Source organism: Peromyscus maniculatus, chromosome 1, assembly GCF_049852395.1.
Source record: "Peromyscus maniculatus bairdii isolate BWxNUB_F1_BW_parent chromosome 1, HU_Pman_BW_mat_3.1, whole genome shotgun sequence".
Taxonomy (NCBI): domain Eukaryota; kingdom Metazoa; phylum Chordata; class Mammalia; order Rodentia; family Cricetidae; genus Peromyscus; species Peromyscus maniculatus.
The window spans coordinates 130076963-130098152 of record NC_134852.1 but is presented as its reverse complement, the minus strand read 5'-3'; the positions used below and the strand labels follow the sequence as shown (position 1 = coordinate 130098152).

The 21190-nt window shown below is 44.8% G+C and overlaps 1 protein-coding gene across 1 annotated transcript in view; it reads left to right on the top strand.

Annotated features, from left to right (window-relative positions):
• Dnah3 (dynein axonemal heavy chain 3) overlaps positions 1-21190 on the top strand; it is a 165125-nt gene that overhangs the window by 129179 nt on the left and 14756 nt on the right. The window contains exons 52-55 of the mRNA XM_042282688.2: positions 590-2731; positions 10426-10651; positions 15100-15344; positions 17940-18056. Of these exons, the coding sequence (XP_042138622.1) occupies positions 590-2731; positions 10426-10651; positions 15100-15344; positions 17940-18056 (2730 nt within the window). The remainder of the gene's footprint in view (positions 1-589; positions 2732-10425; positions 10652-15099; positions 15345-17939; positions 18057-21190) is intronic.

Below are 21190 nucleotides of genomic sequence, written 5' to 3'. Positions count from 1 at the left end.
TGCTCCAACTGCACAGGATACGTGCTTGATCACATGTAGGCAAGAAGTACATCAGGATGTATGCTTGCTTCTGATTGGATGAATGTTAGAAGTACATACATAGTATTGTTGGTTTTTACCTGTATAAGCCCCTGACTAATGTAATTTGGTGCCATATTATAGCATGGGTCTTGGATATGGACCTGGCCAGTATCCATAGTACTGGCCAATATTTAATAAAGTGTGCTTCAAATTGGCTCAAGAAAAAAAAGACTCTGTCCATAGATAGATAGATAGATAGATAGATAGATAGATAGATAGATAGTCAACAAGACATAAAGAAGTCCGGTCTGATCTCAACTAGTTGCCACTTATAGCATAGGCAAAGGGCTCATGGGAAAGGACTTGAGATCATGGAGGAATTGAAGGAAAGTCCTTCAAGACCCAAGTCCAGAGAACAGAGTACAGATGAGAAAGATAAGATTTCCTGGATTTCCCTTGCACGGAGCGTAGAATCCTCCCACACCCCCGTATTTAAGTAGCAGCTACTTTAGAATTTTACATCTCAAACAAAATGTCTCAATACATCCCTGTTTCCTACACTGAACAGGTAAGATGATAGAAGATTACTGGGGTGTGTCCAGAAAGATCCTTGGAGATCTAAAGTTCTTGGAAAGTCTTAAGACATACGACAAAGACAACATCCCCTCAGTGATCATGAAGCGAATCCGGGAGAGGTTCATTGATCACCCTGACTTCCAGCCAGCTGTCATTAAAAATGTATCATCTGCCTGTGAGGGCCTGTGCAAGTGGGTGAGGGCCATGGAAGTGTATGATCGAGTGGCCAAGGTGGTGGCTCCCAAAAGGGAGCGACTGAAGGAGGCTGAAGGGAAGCTGGAAATACAGATGCAGAAGCTGAACCAGAAACGGGCAGAGCTGAAGCTGGTGGAGGACAGACTCCAGGCTCTGAATGATGACTTTGAAGAGATGAACATCAAGAAAAAGGTACTAGAGGGAAATATTGAGATCTGCTCCCAGAAGCTGGTCAGGGCAGAGAAACTGATCAGTGGTCTTGGTGGAGAGAAGGACAGATGGACAGAAGCTGCCCGGCTGCTGGGGATCCGATACAATAACCTGACGGGGGACGTGTTGGTGTCCTCTGGGACTGTGGCTTACCTGGGTGCCTTCACAGTGGATTATCGGGCCCAATGCCAGAAGGAATGGTTGGATTGTTGTAAGAACAAGGTCATTCCAGGCTCCACTGACTTCAGCCTCAGCCACACCTTAGGGGATCCCATAAAAATCCGTGCCTGGCAGATAGCTGGGCTTCCTGTTGACTCCTTCTCTGTTGACAATGGCATCATTGTGTCCAACTCCAGACGTTGGCCCTTAATGATTGACCCTCAGGGACAGGCCAATAAGTGGGTGAAGAACATGGAAAAAACAAACAAGCTGTCTGTCATCAAGTTCTCTGATACCAACTACGTGAGGACTCTGGAAAACGCCCTGCAGTTCGGCACCCCGGTCTTACTGGAAAACATTGGAGAGGAGCTGGATGCCTTTATCGAACCCATCTTGCTCAAGGCAACATTCAAACAGCAAGGAGTTGAGTACATGAGACTAGGTGAAAATATCATTGAATACTCGAGGGATTTTAAGTTCTACATAACCACGCGTCTGAGGAACCCACATTATCTCCCTGAAGTTGCTGTCAAAGTCTGTCTCCTCAACTTCATGATCACACCCTTGGGTCTCCAAGATCAACTCCTTGGTATCGTGGCTGCCAAGGAGAAGCCAGAACTAGAAGAGAAAAAGAATGAGTTGATTCTAGAAAGTGCCGAGAATAAGAAGCAACTAAAGGAAATCGAAGATAAGATCCTAGAGGTCCTCTCCCTGTCCGAGGGCAACATCCTGGAAGATGAGACTGCCATCAAGGTTTTGTCCTCTTCCAAAGAGCTGTCTGAGGAAATCTCTGAGAAGCAGAAAATAGCCTCCATGACAGAAACACAAATTGATGAGACCCGGATGGGCTACAAGCCTGTGGCTATCCACTCTGCCACCATCTTCTTCTGTATCTCTGACCTGGCCCACATCGAGCCTATGTACCAGTACTCTCTGACATGGTTCATCAACCTCTACGTGCACTCCCTAGCCAACAGCACCAAGAGTGACGAGCTGGATCTGCGCATCGAGTACATCATTGACCATTTCACCCTGAGCATCTACAACAACGTGTGCCGCTCCCTGTTTGAGAAGGACAAGCTACTTTTCTCCCTCCTCCTGACCATTGGCATCTTGAAGGAAAAAAAGGCGATCAGTGAGGAGGTTTGGTACTTCCTTCTAACTGGAGGTGTGGCCCTGGATAACCCCTTCCCTAACCCAGCTTCTGAGTGGTTATCAGAGAAGTCCTGGGGTGAGATCGTTCGAGCCTCCTCCTTACCGAGACTGAAAGGTCTGATGGATGATTTGGTACAACATACTGAAGAATGGAAGCGTATCTATGACTCAGCCTGGCCCCACGAGGAGGTCCTCCCTCAGCCTTGGAAGTTCCTTCAAGCACTGGAAAGGATGGTGATCCTACGGTGTTTACGGCCTGACAAGATGGTGCCGGCCATTCAGGACTTCATTAGTGAGACCATGGGAAAGGTATACATCGAAGCCCCGACCTTCGATCTCCAGGGATCCTATGGAGATTCCAGTTGTTGCGCACCACTGATTTTCGTACTGTCTCCAGGCGCAGACCCAATGGCAGGTGAGGGCAGAACACAGTATGGAAAATACTGAATGTCCAAACTGTGGTAGTTGACATCAGGTGTCGCTAACCTAGCTGGCCTTGAGTTGAAAGACAACTAACTGTGGTATTTCACCTTTCTTTCCTTCCTCCCTTCCTTCCTCCCTATACACAATCCCTCCTTTTCGTCTTAATATTTAGCCCAGGATAAATAATAATCCTCCTGCCTTAGACTCCCAAGTACTGGGATTACAGACATATGCCACAAGGCCTAGCTCAAGCAAAGCATTTGACTGAATAAAGCAAGTGAAAACTTCATTTCCCTCTTAAGGGAAACAGCCACTCCTCAGTACCCAGGAATCATGACATCTGGGAATATGAGCCCACGCCATAAGATCATCTGATTTTTCAAAAGAATCCATGGATGGAAAACTTAACCATCATTTTTAAATGTTGATAACTCTTTTAAATTTTCCCTAAAATACAATGAGGGTGGGCTGTGGAAACAGCTCAGTGGGTAGAGCACCTGCCATGCATGCATGAGGAACTGAACCTCTTATAAAGCTGGACAGTGCATCGTGTGTCTGTAATTCAGTGTCATTCAGTGCTCTTATGAAGAGGTGGGAGGCAGAGACAGGAGAATGCTCAGTGGCTGACAGGCCACCTGCACTAGAATACACAGTGGTAAACAAGATGGAGGGTAAACCTCTGGTTGTCCTCTGAACTCTGCGCGTGCGTGTGCACACACACACACACACACACACACACACACACACACACACACAGAATTTTTTTAATGTGATAAGGGCCAAGCCCAGGATTACATTATCTCTGAATTTATCTTTATCTTGAACTATTTTCTCTATTGTATCTTTAATTTAAAAAATTAATAATAACACTGCATATAGTATTTAAAAATCAGCAAGGTATAAGACTGATTCAACTGGGGTAGGATTTTGTTTCTCCCAGGCACATTTGACAAGGTATGGAGACATTTTTTTCTGGTTACAGCTAAGATGTGGGATGTTGCATCTTCAAGAAATAGACCAAGGATGCTGCTCACTATTCTACAATACATGGGCCATTTCTTACAACAGAAGGTGGCATAGCCTAGGATGTCAATTATGCTGAGGTTCCGGGTGCCTGGTGTGCAATCTAAGGCCCATCTTCCTGCTTGACATTCCCAGAGCAAACCCCTCTTAGCATTTAGATATATCTTTCCAGAAAGAGTTTGTACAAGTGGACTTGTTAGGCTGCTGACAGGAACCGAGCTGCTTTCTCTCCTGTCAGATTTTCATCCTCTTGTTTTCTCTGCTGCTGAATGAAAAAATAGTGCAAAGGATGCAAACCGCAAAAGAGATGTGTTCTGGGGAGTTTGGCATGTGCCCTTGACAATGAAAAACTTAGCACATCTGACCCTGGAAGGAATAGAGAGGAGGGAGCTGAGGTGAATTGGTTCCAGGTTCCTGGATGGACCAAACATTCATGTCAGCCCCTTCCCTGCAACCTTGCCTTCAGCACCTAAGTCTGTGGTTTTCTTTCCTTTTTGTTCCTTGAGAATTCCATACAATGTGTTTTCATCATCTTCCTTCCTCTTAGGTCCTACCCACCCGACTCTGTGTCCTCTGTCTTTTTAAACAAAACCCATTAAGTCCAACTGTGCTCCCTGTATACTCAGATATATGGCCTTCCGCTGAAGAGTGATTGATTCATTACCAGCTACGCTCTTAAAGAAAACTGACTCTTTTTCTCTCCATGCTGAGGTTTTGTCTGGTCTGAGCTTGCAGAGTTCTTGTGCATGCCATCCCAACTATTGTGAGTTCATGTGTGCCACTGCCCCACTATGTCTAGAAAGTACTATTTCCTTATGGTCATCTACCACCTCTGGGTCTTACAGTCTTTCTGACCTTGCTTCCAAAATGGTCCCTGACCCCCGAAAGGAGGGGATATGATGTAGATGCTTCATTTAGGGGGTGAGTATTCTGCAGTCTTTTAGTCTCTGCTCCTTAACTAGTTGTCTGTTTCAATCACCATTTACTTCAAAAGGAAGCTTCTCTGATGAGAGTTGAGAGATGTATTAATCTATGGGTGTAATGATATATCATTAAGAGTTAGTTTAATACTATGTCCGGATAGCAAAATAATAGTAGTGGGTTCTCCCTTAGGACCCATGATCTGTTCATAGCCTGGTAATGATACAAGGTGTGGGTTTCATTTGTGGAGTGGAACTTAAATACAGATTTTAAAAAGTGGTTGGTTGTGCCCATAATGTTTGTGTCACTGTTGAGCCAGTGGGCCTGCCTTGTCGGTCCAGTCTTCACTGAAGCTTGCAAGATCCATAGCTGGGTACGATTATTATTACTAACTCCCAGCACCTCCCCAGGTATCACAAATAGCACCTTCCAGCACTATTAAAGCCAGCCAGTGGGAATGAAGCTTCCAGGTAAGTACTTGCTTGATTTTTCCATGTTCTATGACCCAATATGTGGTGATTTGAGCAATAGGGTCTCGATGTCAGATTCTAGAGGGTAACCAATAGCATTGGCAGCCTGCAGTGTTTGGGGGTCTGTGGAATCTCACTGGCCAATAACTCCAAAACAGGTAATCCATTCCCAATACTAGGCTGTTTATTTGTTAGCCTGTGGTGTCTAATAGGCTAACATGTAGATCCATTATAGGATGACCCCAGTTAATTTAAAAGTTCTTTATGTGTCATTTTTATAAAAAGAACTAGTAAAGTCAAGAAAAATAAAGCAGAGAAACAGGTCAAAGGTCTACATATGGTCTAATGATGACAGTGACACTGGATGACTCTGGTGGGTGATGTTCTGCAGGTATAGAGGACAGGCTGGTAGTACATGCTGTCTGGTTGTCTTCCCTTTCCTCATTAAAACTATTGGTAGTTGGAGTAGAGCGATGGCTTGACCATTAAGAGCATTCACTGTTCTTACAGAGGGCATGGGTTTGGTTCTCAGCACCAACATGGTGGCTCATTAACCATCTGTACTCCAGTTCCAGGGGATCTGATATCTTCTTCTGACTTCTTTAGATATCAGGTACACATGTGGTACACATACATACATGTAGGCACTCATATGCATCATATATGTGGACTACTGGAAGGCCAGGAATGATCATACAAACTATCCGTGGGCCAGGCATGACCATAGGAGTCAGTTCTCCAAGCCTCCACCTTTTCCCTTATAAAGTCTCCTATCATCTTTTTATCTCATGTAATGGCTCTCAATTTTGGTTGCCCTCGAATTACATGGAGAGTTTTGAGAAATTTTTTGGTGTGACCTAGGCTAAACTGAATTAAAATGTTTAGGGTGAAATCCAGGCATCCTGTTTTATAAAGAAAGCTTTTTGGCTAATTCCATTGTGTGAACCACTGACTTTAATGGCATCAGCAGACTTTCAAAAATCATTTCCAGCATCTGTTATTACATTAGGGGCTGCAACATGGTAACATTTTAATTCTTTCCTTCCCTCCACATTCATTAGCTGAGACTCTTCTTTAGAGAAGCATTTTCCTCTGTCAACTCTCTGGTCTACTCTGAATGTAGTTCCCACGAGGTGAGCAAAACAGATGCTCTATTCTTTCTGTTCTTTTACTAGTGGTCTGGATTCTGAGTTGCTGCTCTGCTGACCTCCAAAGAGAACAGTGGACTAGGAAGAATTGTGGGGGTTTTTGGTGCCATTGTGAATATATAGAATGTAACTAGGTATTTCAGATGTGGTGTTCAACTCTACTTCTGTCATAGTTCTTTTTCTAAGTTGTTCTGTTGTATCTGATGCTCAAATTGGCCCTGTGGCTTATGGGAGTTCCTATTTTTCACATACTTTTCATAGATCTCAATCCTCCTTGCCTTCTAGAACTCCCATACATTCTAGACACATCTGGAACATTTTCTGTCCCAGACCCAGGAACATTTTTTCAGATGGAGTCTCTGTGGCCAGGCTGACCTCAAGCTCACTATGCAGCCCAGGCTGCATGGTCACTCTGTCTCAGCTGTCCCAGTGCTGGGATTGCATGCATACACCACCACACCTGGCTTGGGGGCTAATTCTTGAAGGAACTCCAGATCTTTCCACAGGTGACGGTATGCAGAGACCAACAGTCAGAGTGCCAGAGGTGTTCATGACTCCTGAGAGACCCACCACCTATACACCTTATTGTCCACGCCTTCTTTCATTGACTGTACCTAATGTGAGAAACAATGCTTCACAATGCAAGGTCGGGGTAGCAAAATAAAATATTTACCTTTGTTTCTGGAGAAGCCAAGCATCAGCCTGAACAAAATGGAAAAAAAAAAATAGTGGGCTTTTCCATTCCTAATCACATGTCCCTGACCTCTTAATTCCTCATTAGCTGAGTACTTCAAGGAGGTGTGATTTTTCCCACTTACCTAGTATTGTTCCCACCTCAAATTCCTATCCTTCTGGGGCTCAAATTTTGCCCTTCTCTTTCCTGACATGTTGGCTCAGTCATGCTGCAGACTCTCTGTAACTTTTCAACCCTAACAGAAACATAAATACACCCAGGCACCAGCTGCTGCTAGACAGGGACAACTGGCCTAGAACCTTCTGCTTATCAGTGGTTCAGAGTTGGGCTCTTAATACTGAAAATGGACCATAATGATTTATTTCGTATACTAGTCCACTCTGTCAATCAAAGCTTTGAAACTTTTCCTCAAAATGACTATGCTTTTCTACTTCTAAAAGCTCTATTCGATTTTTGTTTGTTTGGTTGGTTTGGGGTTTGTTTGTTTGTTTACTTGTTTGACTGGCCTGGAATTCAATATGTAGACCAGGCTGTCCTCTAACACACAGAGATCTGCCTAACTCTGCCTTCCCAAAACTGGGATTAAAGGTGTGCACCCCCATGACCAGCCTTATAGTTCCACTTGTTTTGTTCCAAATTTGTACATTACTTATAATAGAATTTTGGGTTTCACTGTGGCCAATACGCCACCTTTATTTATTTTCAGATGTATTTCTTCCATGGTAATTTCCTGAGACTACTCATTTGCTAAGGCTGTGTAACAAAAGTACAATGAGCTGATGGATTAACAACAAAACTTATTTTCTTACAGTTATAGAGGCTCCAAGTGTGAGACCAAGGTGTTTGGAGTGATTTCTTTCAAGGCTTCTCTCTTTAGATCATTGTTTTACTTTTAAAATGTTTTTTGTTTGTTTGGTTGGCTAGTTTGTTGGGTTTGGCTTTTTGAGACAGTTTCTCTGAGTAACAGCACTGGCTATCCTGGAACTCTTTGTAGACCAGGCTGGCCTTGAACTCACAGAGATCCACCTGCCTCCCGAGTGCTGGGATTAAAGGTGTGCATTACCATGTTCAGCGCCTGTTTTTATTTTAAAGTAATGTAATGCATTTAAGATGATATTTGTTTGCCTTTTTAAAATATTATTTTATGTGTGTGGATGTTTTGCCTGCATGCATGGCTGTGTACCACGTGTGTGATGCCTGTGCCCGAGGAGGCTAGAAGAGGACATGGGATCCCCTGGGACTAGAGTTACAGATGGTTATGAGCTGCCGTGTGGATGTTGGGAATTGAACCTGGGTCCTCTAGAAGAGCAACAAGTACTCTTAACTGCTGAACCATTCTCTCTAGGCCTCTGCTTGTTTATTTTTAAGAAAGGGTCTTTCTAGCCTAGGCTGCCTTAGAATTCACTATGTAGCTCAGACTAGCTCTAAGTTTGGGATACTTCTGCCTCAGCCTTCAGACTCCTGGGGTTGCAGGCATGCACAACCATTCTGTTCTCTTTGGCTTATTGATGGCCATCTTCTGCTTTCACAGTCTTCCCTCTGTGTAGCCACGCCCCTACCCTCTGCTCTCATATACTTCTTCTCCGAAGGACGTCAGTCAGTTATATTGGATTAGGGTTTACCTTAAAGATATTATTTTAAACTAGTTGCCTCTATAAAGACCTACCTCCAGTCACAGTCACGCTGTGAGAAACTGAGATTAGCACTTCAATGTATGAGTTGAAGGAGCATCATTTGGCTCACTCAGAGATCACACCTAATCCTTGGAGTATTAATTCTGATTGTTCTATGTGCTGACTATCCCTTATCATGATAAAAGATAGACTTCCTGGTGTGGCTTATACTTTTATAGTGACTTCTCCATAACCAAATTTTTAACCTTGTGGAAACCTCATTGAGTTTTAAGAGTGTCCCAAAAAGAGATGGCCCCAACCTTCACCACAGGCTTGGGAGCATGGGCCTAGGAGAGCTGACCCTGCCCCTCACCTAAGGGGGCGGTTCCAGTGGCCCAGACCAACCAGCCCAGCTGCCACCGAGACCCACATCCTGGGCCTTGGGTTGGCCTACCCTAATATCTGCCCCTTCTATGACCTGCTGGAGTGCATGAAGGAACTGGTCTTACAGAACAATAACCGCAGGATCTCCATGACTCAGGGCAACAGCAGGATGTCCGAGAGGAGTTTCAGTGAGGGTCCAGTGATGATGGTCGTGTGCCATAGGCCAGAGGCCTTGAACCAGACCAATGACTCATTGCAATGAAAATTTTGCGGGTGGGGCTGATTGGACAAAAGGGTATACTGCATGACAAACTGCAGCTCCCAACGGCATTGGGATGAATGAAGAGGTGTTGGAAAGATGGGAGAGTAAGGTGGATTTTTTCTTCATTTTGTTTCATTTTTTAAATTAATTTTATGGGGGCATACTGCAGGAGTGAGGGGCAAAGATGGAGGGTCTGGGAGGAGAGTGGGATTGGGGTGCATGATGTGGAACTTCCAATAATCAATAAAGAATTATGTTTTTAAAAAAGTGTCCCCCCAAACAGAACAAGTTTGCACATGCAGACACTGATGCTCCAGGGATTTAATTTTATGTGAAATTTCTCAGCTAGGGACTCCCCAACTAGAGACTACTGTGGATTCATGCCCCTCATCTCCATGCAGAATGAGCTTGGTGTTTTGATTTCCCACTGCAGATCTATTCACTTTTCCACTCCAGCTCCAGTTCAATAGCTCCCATGAGTTAGGAGCCAGATTTTTGGCCTTTTTAGTCTGAAATCACAGCCCATTGAGGATTTTAGCTTTATACAGAAGTCTTAGTTGCAGCTTCCTGTCCCTTAAGAGTGCAAAGCTAAAGCCAGGCATCAAGGGGCATGTTTGTAAACTCAGCACTTGGGAGGCTGAGGGAGAAGGATCACAGACTTGAGTTAGCCTGGACTACATAGCAGGAAACACTGAATAATAATGATTAATAATAATAATAATAATGATGTGTTTAGAGAAAATGCCAAACAGAAGTCATTGCTGCTCCATTTGCAGACCTCCCAGATCTCTAAACCTTCTCTAAAAGAGATACTGATTTAGGATAGAACATCACTGGAATAAGTTCAAAGAGAAACAACACATGGCTCTTTTGGGTACAAGAACACAATGTATGACTCTTAGAGTTTGGGTCCATGTTTTAAGAATTGAAATGTCTGTGTACTCAACCAATAAAGTCTCAGTGAAGTAGAGAGAGAGAGAGAGAGAGAGAGAGAGAGAGAGAGAGAGAGAGAGAGAGAGAGAGAGGAGAGAGATACTAATTTAGAAATTAACAGAGGCTAATGAATTTATTTCTAAAGCTAAAATATCAATATGTCCCTCCTTTCACATCATAACTATTAACTAGTCTTAGCTGGCTCTTCTTTCAAAAACTTCTTTCTTCCTGGTCTCAGGTCTGCTGAAGTTTGCAGATGATATTGGTATGGGAGGTACCAGAACACAGACCATCTCCCTTGGTCAAGGCCAAGGCCCTATTGCTGCCAAAATGATCCACAAAGCCATCCAAGAAGGGACCTGGGTGGTCCTGCAGAACTGCCACCTGGCTACCAGTTGGATGCCTGCACTGGAGAAGATCTGTGAGGAGGTTATTACCCCTGAGAACACCAACACGGACTTCAGGTGAGATGCTGCCCCAGCTGGGCAAGGCCCTGGGACCCAGCTCAAGCTCTAGACAGCATTCTGATAGCTGGCAGTAAAAAGAGGGAAGGGATGGATATTCCTGCCCTTGAGAAACTCCCAAGCTAGTAGAGAAAGCTCCTGGGAGAATCGTGTTGCGGGCAAGTATTCTTTGCTTTCCTGTTGCTATGATAAACACCATGACCAAAAGTAACTTGGACAAGAAAGCTTTATTTCAGCTTAAACTTCCAGGTAACAGTCCACCATGGAGAGAAGCCAGGGCAGGAATTCTAGGCAGGAACTCTAGGCAGGAACCTGGAGGCAGGAACTGAAGTAGAGGCTGTGGGGGAACATCGCTTATTGGCTTGCTCTCTCTGGCTCATGTTCAGCCAGCTTTTCTATATACCCTAGGTCCCCATGGGAGTAGCCCACAGTGGAAGTGGGGTGCTCCCACATCAATCATCAATCAAGACAATCTCTTACAGGCATAGCCACAGGCCAGTCTGATTGAGGCAGTTCTTCAGTTGAGGTTCACTCTTGCCAGAGCTCTAGACTGTTTCACACTGCCAGGAAAAACTAAGTAGCCCGCCAGGTCATAACTGAACAAGAACCACAGGGCACAGAAAATGGACAGGAGTGTTGGGGCAGGTCTGAAGAACTGATGACAGTCTGGGGTTTTGTAACATGAATAGGAGTTTTCCAACAGGACATTCCAGTCAGAAAGGACAGCATTTCTGAAAGTGAAGAATAGCGAGAAGTTAGCCTGTGAGTCTGGGAGATATAGGGCAGGAAGTTGTTAGAAAACTTGATACAGATGTGTTGGTGAAGGTAGATTGACTGTCAATCTGGGTTTTTTTATTTTTTATTTTAGTAGGATTTAGTAACATTTGTTGTTACATGTCACTGGCATTTGTTTTGGTATAGAAGCCTGAATAGGTCAAAACAGAGCATGACTTCAGATGTTAAAAATGCTTTTGTTCAGGGATGTTCATCATCACAAGATGCTCAGGTCAGACTGAGCTGTGCCAGGCCAGGGCCTGGTCCAGGGACATAGGAGCCACCTTTCTTCCTTCTACTTCATTCTGAATTCCCTCTTAGGGCTTTACTGCCATCAAGGGCCCTGGATCCTGGGGACAGGAAAGTTCAGACTGAGACAGGAGACAAAGTGGGATCCAAGCTGCTTAAGAGGCCGTAGCATATCCCCGTCTAGAGCCAAGCTGCTGCTCACTGGTGGGCTACAGCCCGGACCAAGCCAGGTGTTCCAGAGACAGCAAGCCAGATATGCCCAGAAGGAGGGTGACCACATGGTCTTGTCAAGTCCCCAACAAAGTCCTACATGTGGCCCAAACTCACCTGCAGCTGCTTCTCCCAGGAGAGCACACAGAATGCCTGGGCCATGGAGGCTGCAAGGCAAAGACCACTGGGCAGGCTGGGGTGTTGCGGCTTAAGAATCACATGGTATGAAGGCTGGAGAGGTGGGTCAGCAGTTAAGATCACTGACTTCATTCCCAGAGGATCTAGGTTCAACTCCCAGCACCCACATGGCAGCTCATACCTGTCTTTAACTCCAGTTCCAGGGGATCTGGCATCCTCACACAGACATGCAGGAAAATGCATATTAATAATAATAATAATAATAATAATAATAATAATAATAATGCATATAAAATAAAAATAAAAGTTTTTTTTAAAGAGCATGGTGTGCCTGGCATGGTGGCACATGTCTTTAATCCCAGCACTGGAGGAAAAGAGGTAGGCAAATCTGTGTGAGTTTGAGGCCAGCCTGTTCTACATAGTGAATTCCAGGACAGCCAGAGCTACATAGTGGGACAAATGTCTCAAAACACACAAACAAAAAACAATCACATGATGTTTCACCAAGGCATGTCCCCGTGTTGGGTAGGATGGCACAATACCATTTTACCCTGAAGGTTCCGGCCCTCTATAGGGCTCAGCTAGGGTCCCTGTGTTTGAAATCACAGGCCAGCAAGAGTTAAAGGAGGGTCTTTTTTTTTTTCATAGCATCATGTTTATTTAGGCACTAACTAAACTTTCATTTACAAACAAATATTTTCAGGGCAAAAAAAAAATAACACAAGACGATAATTTCAAAAGTTATACCATTGCATAAAATAAACTTTGTCTGCTCAGAATAAAGGAGGGTCTTTAACAGATGTCCTCAGCAGGAGTGCTGCCAGTTTGGGAGAAAGGAAGCCATAGTTACCAGAGAATTCCCGATTTAATTTTGGTGAAAATGAGAAGTTCTGGGCAAGCTCCAGCCAGCTGTCCTCCCTCCAACAATAGCTAGAGGGATGGGGCACTGAAAAGGTCACACCCCCAAACCCTCCTTCCCTGGGATCCTGCAGATGGTGAACATGTTTTCACTCCAACCTTAGAATGCTTAACTTGGAACTCTTCAGGCCAGACAAAACCCTTGAGCTGTGGGCTGTAGAGGTCAATCAGCCCTTAGAGCTGACACCTGGCAGATAGTCCCTGGAAGATTCAGCAATTGCACAGGGTCTAGAATGGGGGACCGACATGATCCTTGGAGGTTAAAAGAAGAGGCCAGAGTTGAGAGGACAGTACAGGCTTGTTTTCTAAGGGGGAAGCTTGCAGACCAGACACCAAGATGTAAGAGCCTTGCAGTTAACATTGTTCAATAGAGGAGATGGTTTTATATATATATATGAGCAGAAATTCCTATGATGCTCCCTATGAGGAGCTTTACCACCAGCTGCTGTAGTTGAGGAAGAAGGTTCTGGACAGCAAGAAAGGGAGGCCTGGTGTCTGGCCGGTGACCACCCGGAGGTCCTGAATGCTGTGTGTGGCCTCAGATTCACTGGCACAGATTCTCTCACACAGTCCTTCATGACCAGCATCAGACAGATGAAACCAGGTGTCTTGACAAGCTCATATACCAGTGTTTCTCAACCTTCCTAATGCAGTTCCTCATGTTGTGGTGACCCCCAACCATAAAAATATATCATTGCTACTTCATAACTATAATTTTGTTACTGTTATGAAATATAATGTAAATATGTGGTGTGCAGGGTATCTGATATGTGACCCTCTGAGGGGTCGAGACTCACAGGTTGAGAACCATTGTCCTATGCAGGGGACCCAATCAGGCTTACCCATAGGACACCCAAGAAGACCTGTCCTCAGTGATGGGTTCAGGACAGAGACACAATGCTGTGGGTAGTGACTCAGATGGGCTTGTCTATAGATTCAAGCTTGGCAGAACTGACCCAGGTCTCGAGGCAGAAGTTTTTTTTTTTGTTTTTTTTTTTGGTTTTTTCGAGACAGGGTTTCTCTGTGTAGCTTTGCGCCTTTCCTGGAACTCACTTTGGAGACCAGGCTGGCCTCGAACTCACAGAGATCCGCCTGGCTCTGCCTCCCGAGTGCTGGGATTAAAGGCGTGCGCCACCACCGCCCGGCAAGGCAGAAGTTTTACACTCAGCGTGAACAGTGTTCAGTCATGTTTACAATGTCGTTGGCCTTCTCTGGCTCACATACCAGCAGACTCTCTGTGCATGCCCCTGCTGTCCAGCCCACCTAGATAGCAGAGTGCTTCCTGTGGGAGTGTGAGACCCAACCCAGGACCATAGGAACTGGAGAGAAGACACAGAACCTGGTGTCCTTCTGTAGCCAACCCAGGCTCAGGGTCACCTCTTAGAACGCCCACCACCTCTTCCTGGCACAAACGCCTTAGTTCTGCACTGAGGTCCTGAGGACCCGTAGCCTCAGACATAGGTGCAGTGTCCTGTCCTGAGACCGACTCCCCTAGCAATCACATTGGCCTATAAGCCTCCACTCATAAGCAACAGCCCAGAGCATGTCACCTGCACAGCATTAGACAAGTCACTGCTCTGCCTGAGTCCTGGGGCCCATGCTCAACCACCAGATAAGACCGAGCAAGACTGCTCTTAAAATAATTACGTGTTGTCTAGTGCCATTGCTTACTCCTTTAATCGGTATTTCTGGGCTTTACGGAGTTTTCGTCAAACGGAAGTAGCAGTTGCATTCATAGAGTGAAGAGTAGAAGCAGACAGGCTTCCAACTCACTTTCAAATTATTCCAGGCCAGGGAACAAGATTGGCTTGTGAGCTAAATCCAGCCTGTTGCAGTTCTGATATGGCTTGCCATCTAATATTTAAATATCTGAAAAAAACTAAAAAATTAATATTTTATGACACATGGAAATTTATATGAAAATCAAATTTTGTTGCCCATACATAAAGATTTATTGAAAAATGCTCATAAATATTCATTTATTATCTATGTCTAGTTTATTTGAGCAGGCATTATATAAGCCTACCAAGTCTAAAATATGATAATTTGTGATAATTGTCACTTATGATAATGGTTAATAGAGGAAGCTACTATTTTGTTACTATTTATCAATATAACTTATTGCATCACTCTGAAAGCTGGGTCTTTTGTATTTCCAGACTCTGGCTAACTAGCTATCCATCAGAGAAGTTTCCTGTCAGCATTCTCCAGAATGGGATCAAAATGACCAACGAGCCCCCGAAAGGGCTCAGGGCCAACCTTCTTCGTTCCTACCTCAATGACCCGATCTCAGACCCTGTGTTCTTCCAAAGCTGTACAAAGCCAGTTATGTGGCAAAAACTGTTGTTTGGACTTTGCTTCTTCCACGCCATTGTCCAAGAGAGGAGGAACTATGGAGCCCTAGGTAAGACAGCATCTCCAGGTGACCTGGGGAGGGACCACAGGTGGAATCTACAGCTTTGCACTGAGATGGCATGGCCAGAAAGATAATCCACATGCTCTAGGAATGACTTAGCAAATATTTATGCTAAGTATGAATTGTTATTTGCCTGAGATTCAGTTTTGACTCACTATCCTTTTTTCCCTCTCTAAGCCTTATAACCAAGTCAGTGTGGGGTGTGGGGATGGGGAAAGAGTGGTACTTGGAGATGGGAACACAAGGACCTGAGTGCCATCCCAGCACCTACACAAACAGCTGACATGGTGGCATGCATTTGTGATCTGTAATCTCAGTGCTGGGGAGGTGAAGTGCATGACCTGAGCTTGCTGAACAGCCAGCCTAGGGAGCTCCAGGTTCCAGTAAGAGACTTTATCTCAAAAAAATAAGGTGGATGGCATCTGAAGAATAACATCCCATGTTGACCTCTTGCCTCTACATGTGTGCACACAAGTGAGGTTCCAGAATTAGAAGATCTCCACCTAGTGAGGTAGATAATGAGTGGAACATATTCATTTTAGGCATGATCTCCATTCTCCAGAGCTGTCACGGAGGAACCTCCAGCATGTGGGCTAACTGTCTTTACATGTGCATAATTATGAAAGACAGAAATACACCCGGGCACTTGCCTGTACTTTAAAAACTCATAATGCACTTATTTATCAATGGAAATTAACTAGTGAGTAACTAACGTTGTTAGGAGACTATCGGACTGCCATGGTGGATGGCCTGTCTCACCTGTGGGCTGCTTTTGATCTGGGTAGCAGGCTTGGAAGGACCGCTGTGGGGACTCCTAGCAGAAACTGTCCTCGCGGTCGTTCTTTGTGGTTCTTCCTTTCCTTCTTTTTTAAGAAAGTAATTTCTGAAGTTAGTATACACGGTAACTAATGGGTTTCATAATGGCATCTCCACATACATGTCTCATGCTTTGTTCTTGTTTGTTCCCTTCCCCAACGGCCCCACCGACTCCTCTGCATCCTCTTGGTGATTCCCTTCCTCCAACCCCAGGTAGCCCTACAGGCCCTGTGACTGTCCCTGGACGGTGGAAAGGAGGGGACAGCCCTGGGCCTGCCTTTCATGCATCATCTCCTCCACCCCATCCTCCCCCTCCCACCCCTAGCCTCCCTCTTTCACCCCTCCCCCTCTGACCTCATCAAGCCCCTCCCACTTCTACCCCTATCCTCCCCCCATACCATCCTCCTCCTCCCACTCCATCTTCCCTCTTCTACCCCATCCTCCTCCTCACACCAGAACTCCAGAAATCTATGCAACCATTTGTCTCAAAACCAATGATCCCATTGTTCATTTTTCAGCATATGAGTTTTATTAAGTTACATTTTTAATTGGAATTTGATTGTTTAGGAGGGAATTAAATTTCTTTGCAAGAGGCTGGAGAGAGATGGTTCAGTGTTTGATAGCGTTTGTTCCTCTTGCATAGGACCCAGATTTGATTCCTCGCACCCTCATGATGGATCACAAATCTGTAACTTCAATTCCAGGGGTTCCAATGCCTCTAGAATTCTGACCTCTGAAGGCACCAGGCACACACATGGTACACAGACATATATGCAGGCAAAACACTCATGCACATGACATAAAAATTTTTTTTTAGAATTGAAAAGAATTCCTCTGTGAAATCATTGACCCCAGTGCAGTGGCGGTTTCTGTAAGACTGGCCATGCAGTTCTTCCCTGAGTGCAGGAAGAAGCCCCCAGACCAGCTCCACTGGCCGCCCAGCCATAACTCCTGCTCTCAGTTATGCTGCCCATGTTGTTTCTGGAGCCCCAGGCTGTGGTGGTATTGTGTTCCCCCAAAATACTGTGCACCCTAACAAACTTATCTGGGGTCAGAGAACAGAACAGCCACTAGATATAGAGGCCAGAAAATAGTGTCACACACACCTTTAATCCTAGCATTCCAGAGGCAGAGATCCATCTGCCTGGATCTCTGTGAGTTTAAGGCCACACTGGAAACAGCCAGGCATGGTGACACAGGCCTTTAATCCCGGGAACTGATGGCAGAAAGCAGAAAGGTATTTAAGGCGTGAGGATGAGGAACTAGATGCTGGTTAAGCTTTTAGGCTTTTGAGCAGCACAGTTCAGCTGAGAGGCATCCAGTCTGATGAAATAGGATCAGCTGAGGAATTGGCAAGGTGAGGTAGCTGTGGCCCGTTCTGTCTCTCTGATCTTCCAACATTCACCCCAATACCCAGCCCGGATTTGATTTTATTAATAAAAACTTTTAAGATTCGTGCTACAGCATGCTTTACCACAGTCTTCCAGATAGGCTGAGTAAATCCTGTCTCACAGATCCCAGGATGTTAACATCTTCCTTCACAAATGGGGAAATCCATAAGGAAACCAATTTTAGAACGGATGTTTTCTCAGGCAGAATGGCTGCCATATTGGCAATAAATCAAGGCAAATGGTTGGCTGGGTGCTGGATGCTCACAGGGCTGGAAGATGCCCTTGATCCACAATGATGCTTACCTTCCATGCTCAGTCGCTGAGGGGCGATTAAGAGCTCTCGGCTCCTGAGCCTGTAATTCTCTGCCTCTTGCAGGTTGGAACATTCCCTATGAATTCAATGAATCCGACTTGAGGATTAGCATGCGGCAGATCCAGATGTTTCTCAATGATTACAAGGAGGTGCCCTTTGAAGCTCTGACCTACCTGACAGGTATTTATGGACAGAGCTTTGCTGCCCTAATCATCTGGTACCATTTTCCATGCTCTTGCTCTTCAGTCCTTCCTTCCTTAGTCACTCCCTCCCTCATTCATTCAAAAAATACTCATCTTTTGCTAGTGCTTGTTGTCATGTTGGATACAGTAAAAAATAAAACCAGAATTAAGATACAGGCTTCCATAGTCAGGTGGCTCAGTCTAAGAAAATGTAAATAAATAAATGACAATACAGCATTAAGTACACTGATAGAAACATTTATGGGCTGAAGAGATAGCATGGTTGGTCCATCAAGTGCTTACTACACAGGAAGACCTGAGTTCACACATAAAAAGACCCAGAACACACATAAAAAGTTTGGTGCTTTGGCATGTGCTTGTAATCAATCCCAATGCCAGAGAGGCAAAGACAGACAGACAGCTAGAGTTTGCTAGCCAGCAGCCTAGTGTAAATGGCAAATACCAGACCAATGAGAGATGTCTCCTCAAAACAAGGTGGACAGTGCCTGAGCAAGCATGATATCTGAGGTTGACCTCTGACCTTCACATACATATGCACATACATGCACATGTAAAAGAAAGAGGGCCCGAATAGGTGCTGCTCTTTCTCAGTACTGTAGAGGGCACAAGTGCTCACAGCTAAGCATGTGAGAAACCAGGAATGTTAATCACACAGGGTTGTCTTTTCAATAGAAGAAATGTATACCTGTTTTCTACCAGAAGGCTGGGAGGGGATGTTGTTAATGACCCGATGACCTTTGCTATCTGTAGGGCCAGGCCTTACCCAGATCCACCATAATGTTTATCCCAGACTCTCCCTCCCTAGACATTTATCTTTATCTTTGTTTCTCAGGCAACAGGGGAGATGTCACATGTATTTTATAGCCTGGTGACCTCTATGCTATCTCTGTCAGGGACCAGACCAGATCTTAGGCCTTTAAGCTATAGGACCCATCTTCATGGTAGAGGTCACATGTACTTTGCAAGAGTTTTCACACCTGAAGCGTTATTGTGCAGATGGGATATGGATAATTGTTACCAGGAAACTTTTGTCCAAAATTGTAACGGACTTAAATATGTCTAAAATAATCTGGTTTGGTGTCAGACTCCAGAAATTTGAATGAGCACCGGCCTACTTCCTCCTTACCTCACACGGATCATTTGATGCTTTCAGAGACCCTTGCCTCCACAGGACCTGGGTTTGATTCCCAGCACCCACATGGTGGCTGACACCTGTCTGTAACTCCAGTTCCAGGGACCCATTGGCCTCTTCTGGCCTCCTCAAGCACTGCACACAAATGGTGCATAGACATACATGCAGGCAGAACATCCATGAACACAAAGTAAGAATTCTTTAAAATTTTTAGGAAAGAGAAACATCTCTAAAACAGAAAGCCAATGCTATGATTACATCTTGGAGCCGGGGCAGACAATCCTGGAAAACTTCTAAAAGTTTTAAGAAGAGTTTGGGAGTGAGAGTTCAGTAGGAGATTTACAAATGGGAAGAGGAGGAGGAGAAGGCCGAGGGAAGAGGAGTATTTCCAACGTAGGATCTTGAAGTGGGGGTGGCATAGGCTGCTTGGATCAAAGCAATTCCTCAGGGATTTTTACCCTGCTCACCCAATACATACTAGTTCACAATATGGAAGAATTCAGAGGTATAAATTTGCTTGCTGCCCTCAAAGAATACACAATATAATCCTAGGGGCATGAGAGAAAATGAGCTGTATTAACTGATGTAACATGGCCAAAGGTCTACACATAGAAAGACTGTGGCATCTTCAAGATCACACGTGTCCAGATCCTCTCACCAAGTACTAACACAGCCTTTTTGCTCATGCTCCAGACACACCAACGGAAATCTCCAGGTTAGTAACCACATTGTGCAATGAAGGAGGCCAAGGCTTGGAGTAGTAATGCTGAACTCTGGGCATTTCTGCCATACCTCCTTGGATATTTAGCAATATTTGAAGGTGTTTTGGTTTTTCACAATGAATAGGGAAATGCTACTCACATCTAATGACTAGAGGCAAAGGATGTTGCTAAACATTCTATAATGTCTATAGGATAGCCCCCAACACAACACAGAACTGTCCAGACCAACATGTTAGTGCAAAGCTTGAGAACCCTTCATTAGAGTGGTTCAGTAATACAGTGCTACCTTGACTTTAACTCAGTGCCCTAAGACAAAACAGTGGGTCTTGGTTTGGTAAAAGAACTTCTTCAACTGGGAGGTGGTGGCACAGGCCTTTAATCCCAGCACTCGGGAGGTAGAGGCCAGTGGATCTCTGTGAATTCGAGTCCAGCCTGGTCTACGGAGTGAGTTCCAGGACAACTAGAGCTGTTACACAGAGAAACTCTATCTCAAAAAAAAAAAAAAAAAAAGAAGAAAAAAGAAAGAAAGAATAAAAAAAGAACTTCAGAGAAGTGGGCTTTGCAGGGAAGGCTATCCCAGGGTTCCTCACCCATAGAATGAGTGCAGAATTGTCTTGTTGTAAGATGGTCTTGGTAGAACACTGTCTGGGCTCATAAATTAACCTGTCTTCACTGTGCCTGCCGGCTTAGGGGACAGCCCTTTCCAACTGTGCTCTTGAGCATAAGCAGCATAGGCTAGGGAAACCATCCCCAAATCTCAAGGGTGAATGACATCAAAGGTCTACTTCTCGTTCACTCCCATGCACATCAACAGAGGTCTCTGCTGCTAAACTTATGTATTGGCTACACAATTAGTAAAGGCTTTACCAGTGTTGTTTGCTGTCATCTTGATACATATGCTTGTGTGGTCACACTAGCAATTAAGACTCTACCCAACTCCATGGAGCCCAGAAGCTAGTAGCCTTCCTATGGACCTGGATAGAAAAAAGAATAACCACCAGGTATATGAGTGAGCATTGGAATCTGCCACCCATATTAGCTAAAGACGCAGGTTTCATCTACAGAGAAGTTAAGTGAGATGGGTTGAAGTCATCTACGGAATTTAGAGGAGGACTGAGGTATATCCTAGCCCTTCTAGGAGCCTGTGTACTTATTATAAAAAAAAAATGTCGGGCTGGAGAGATGGCTCAGAGGTTAAGAGCACTGGCTGTTCTTCCAGAGGTCCCGAGTTCCATTCCCAGCAACCACATGGTGGCT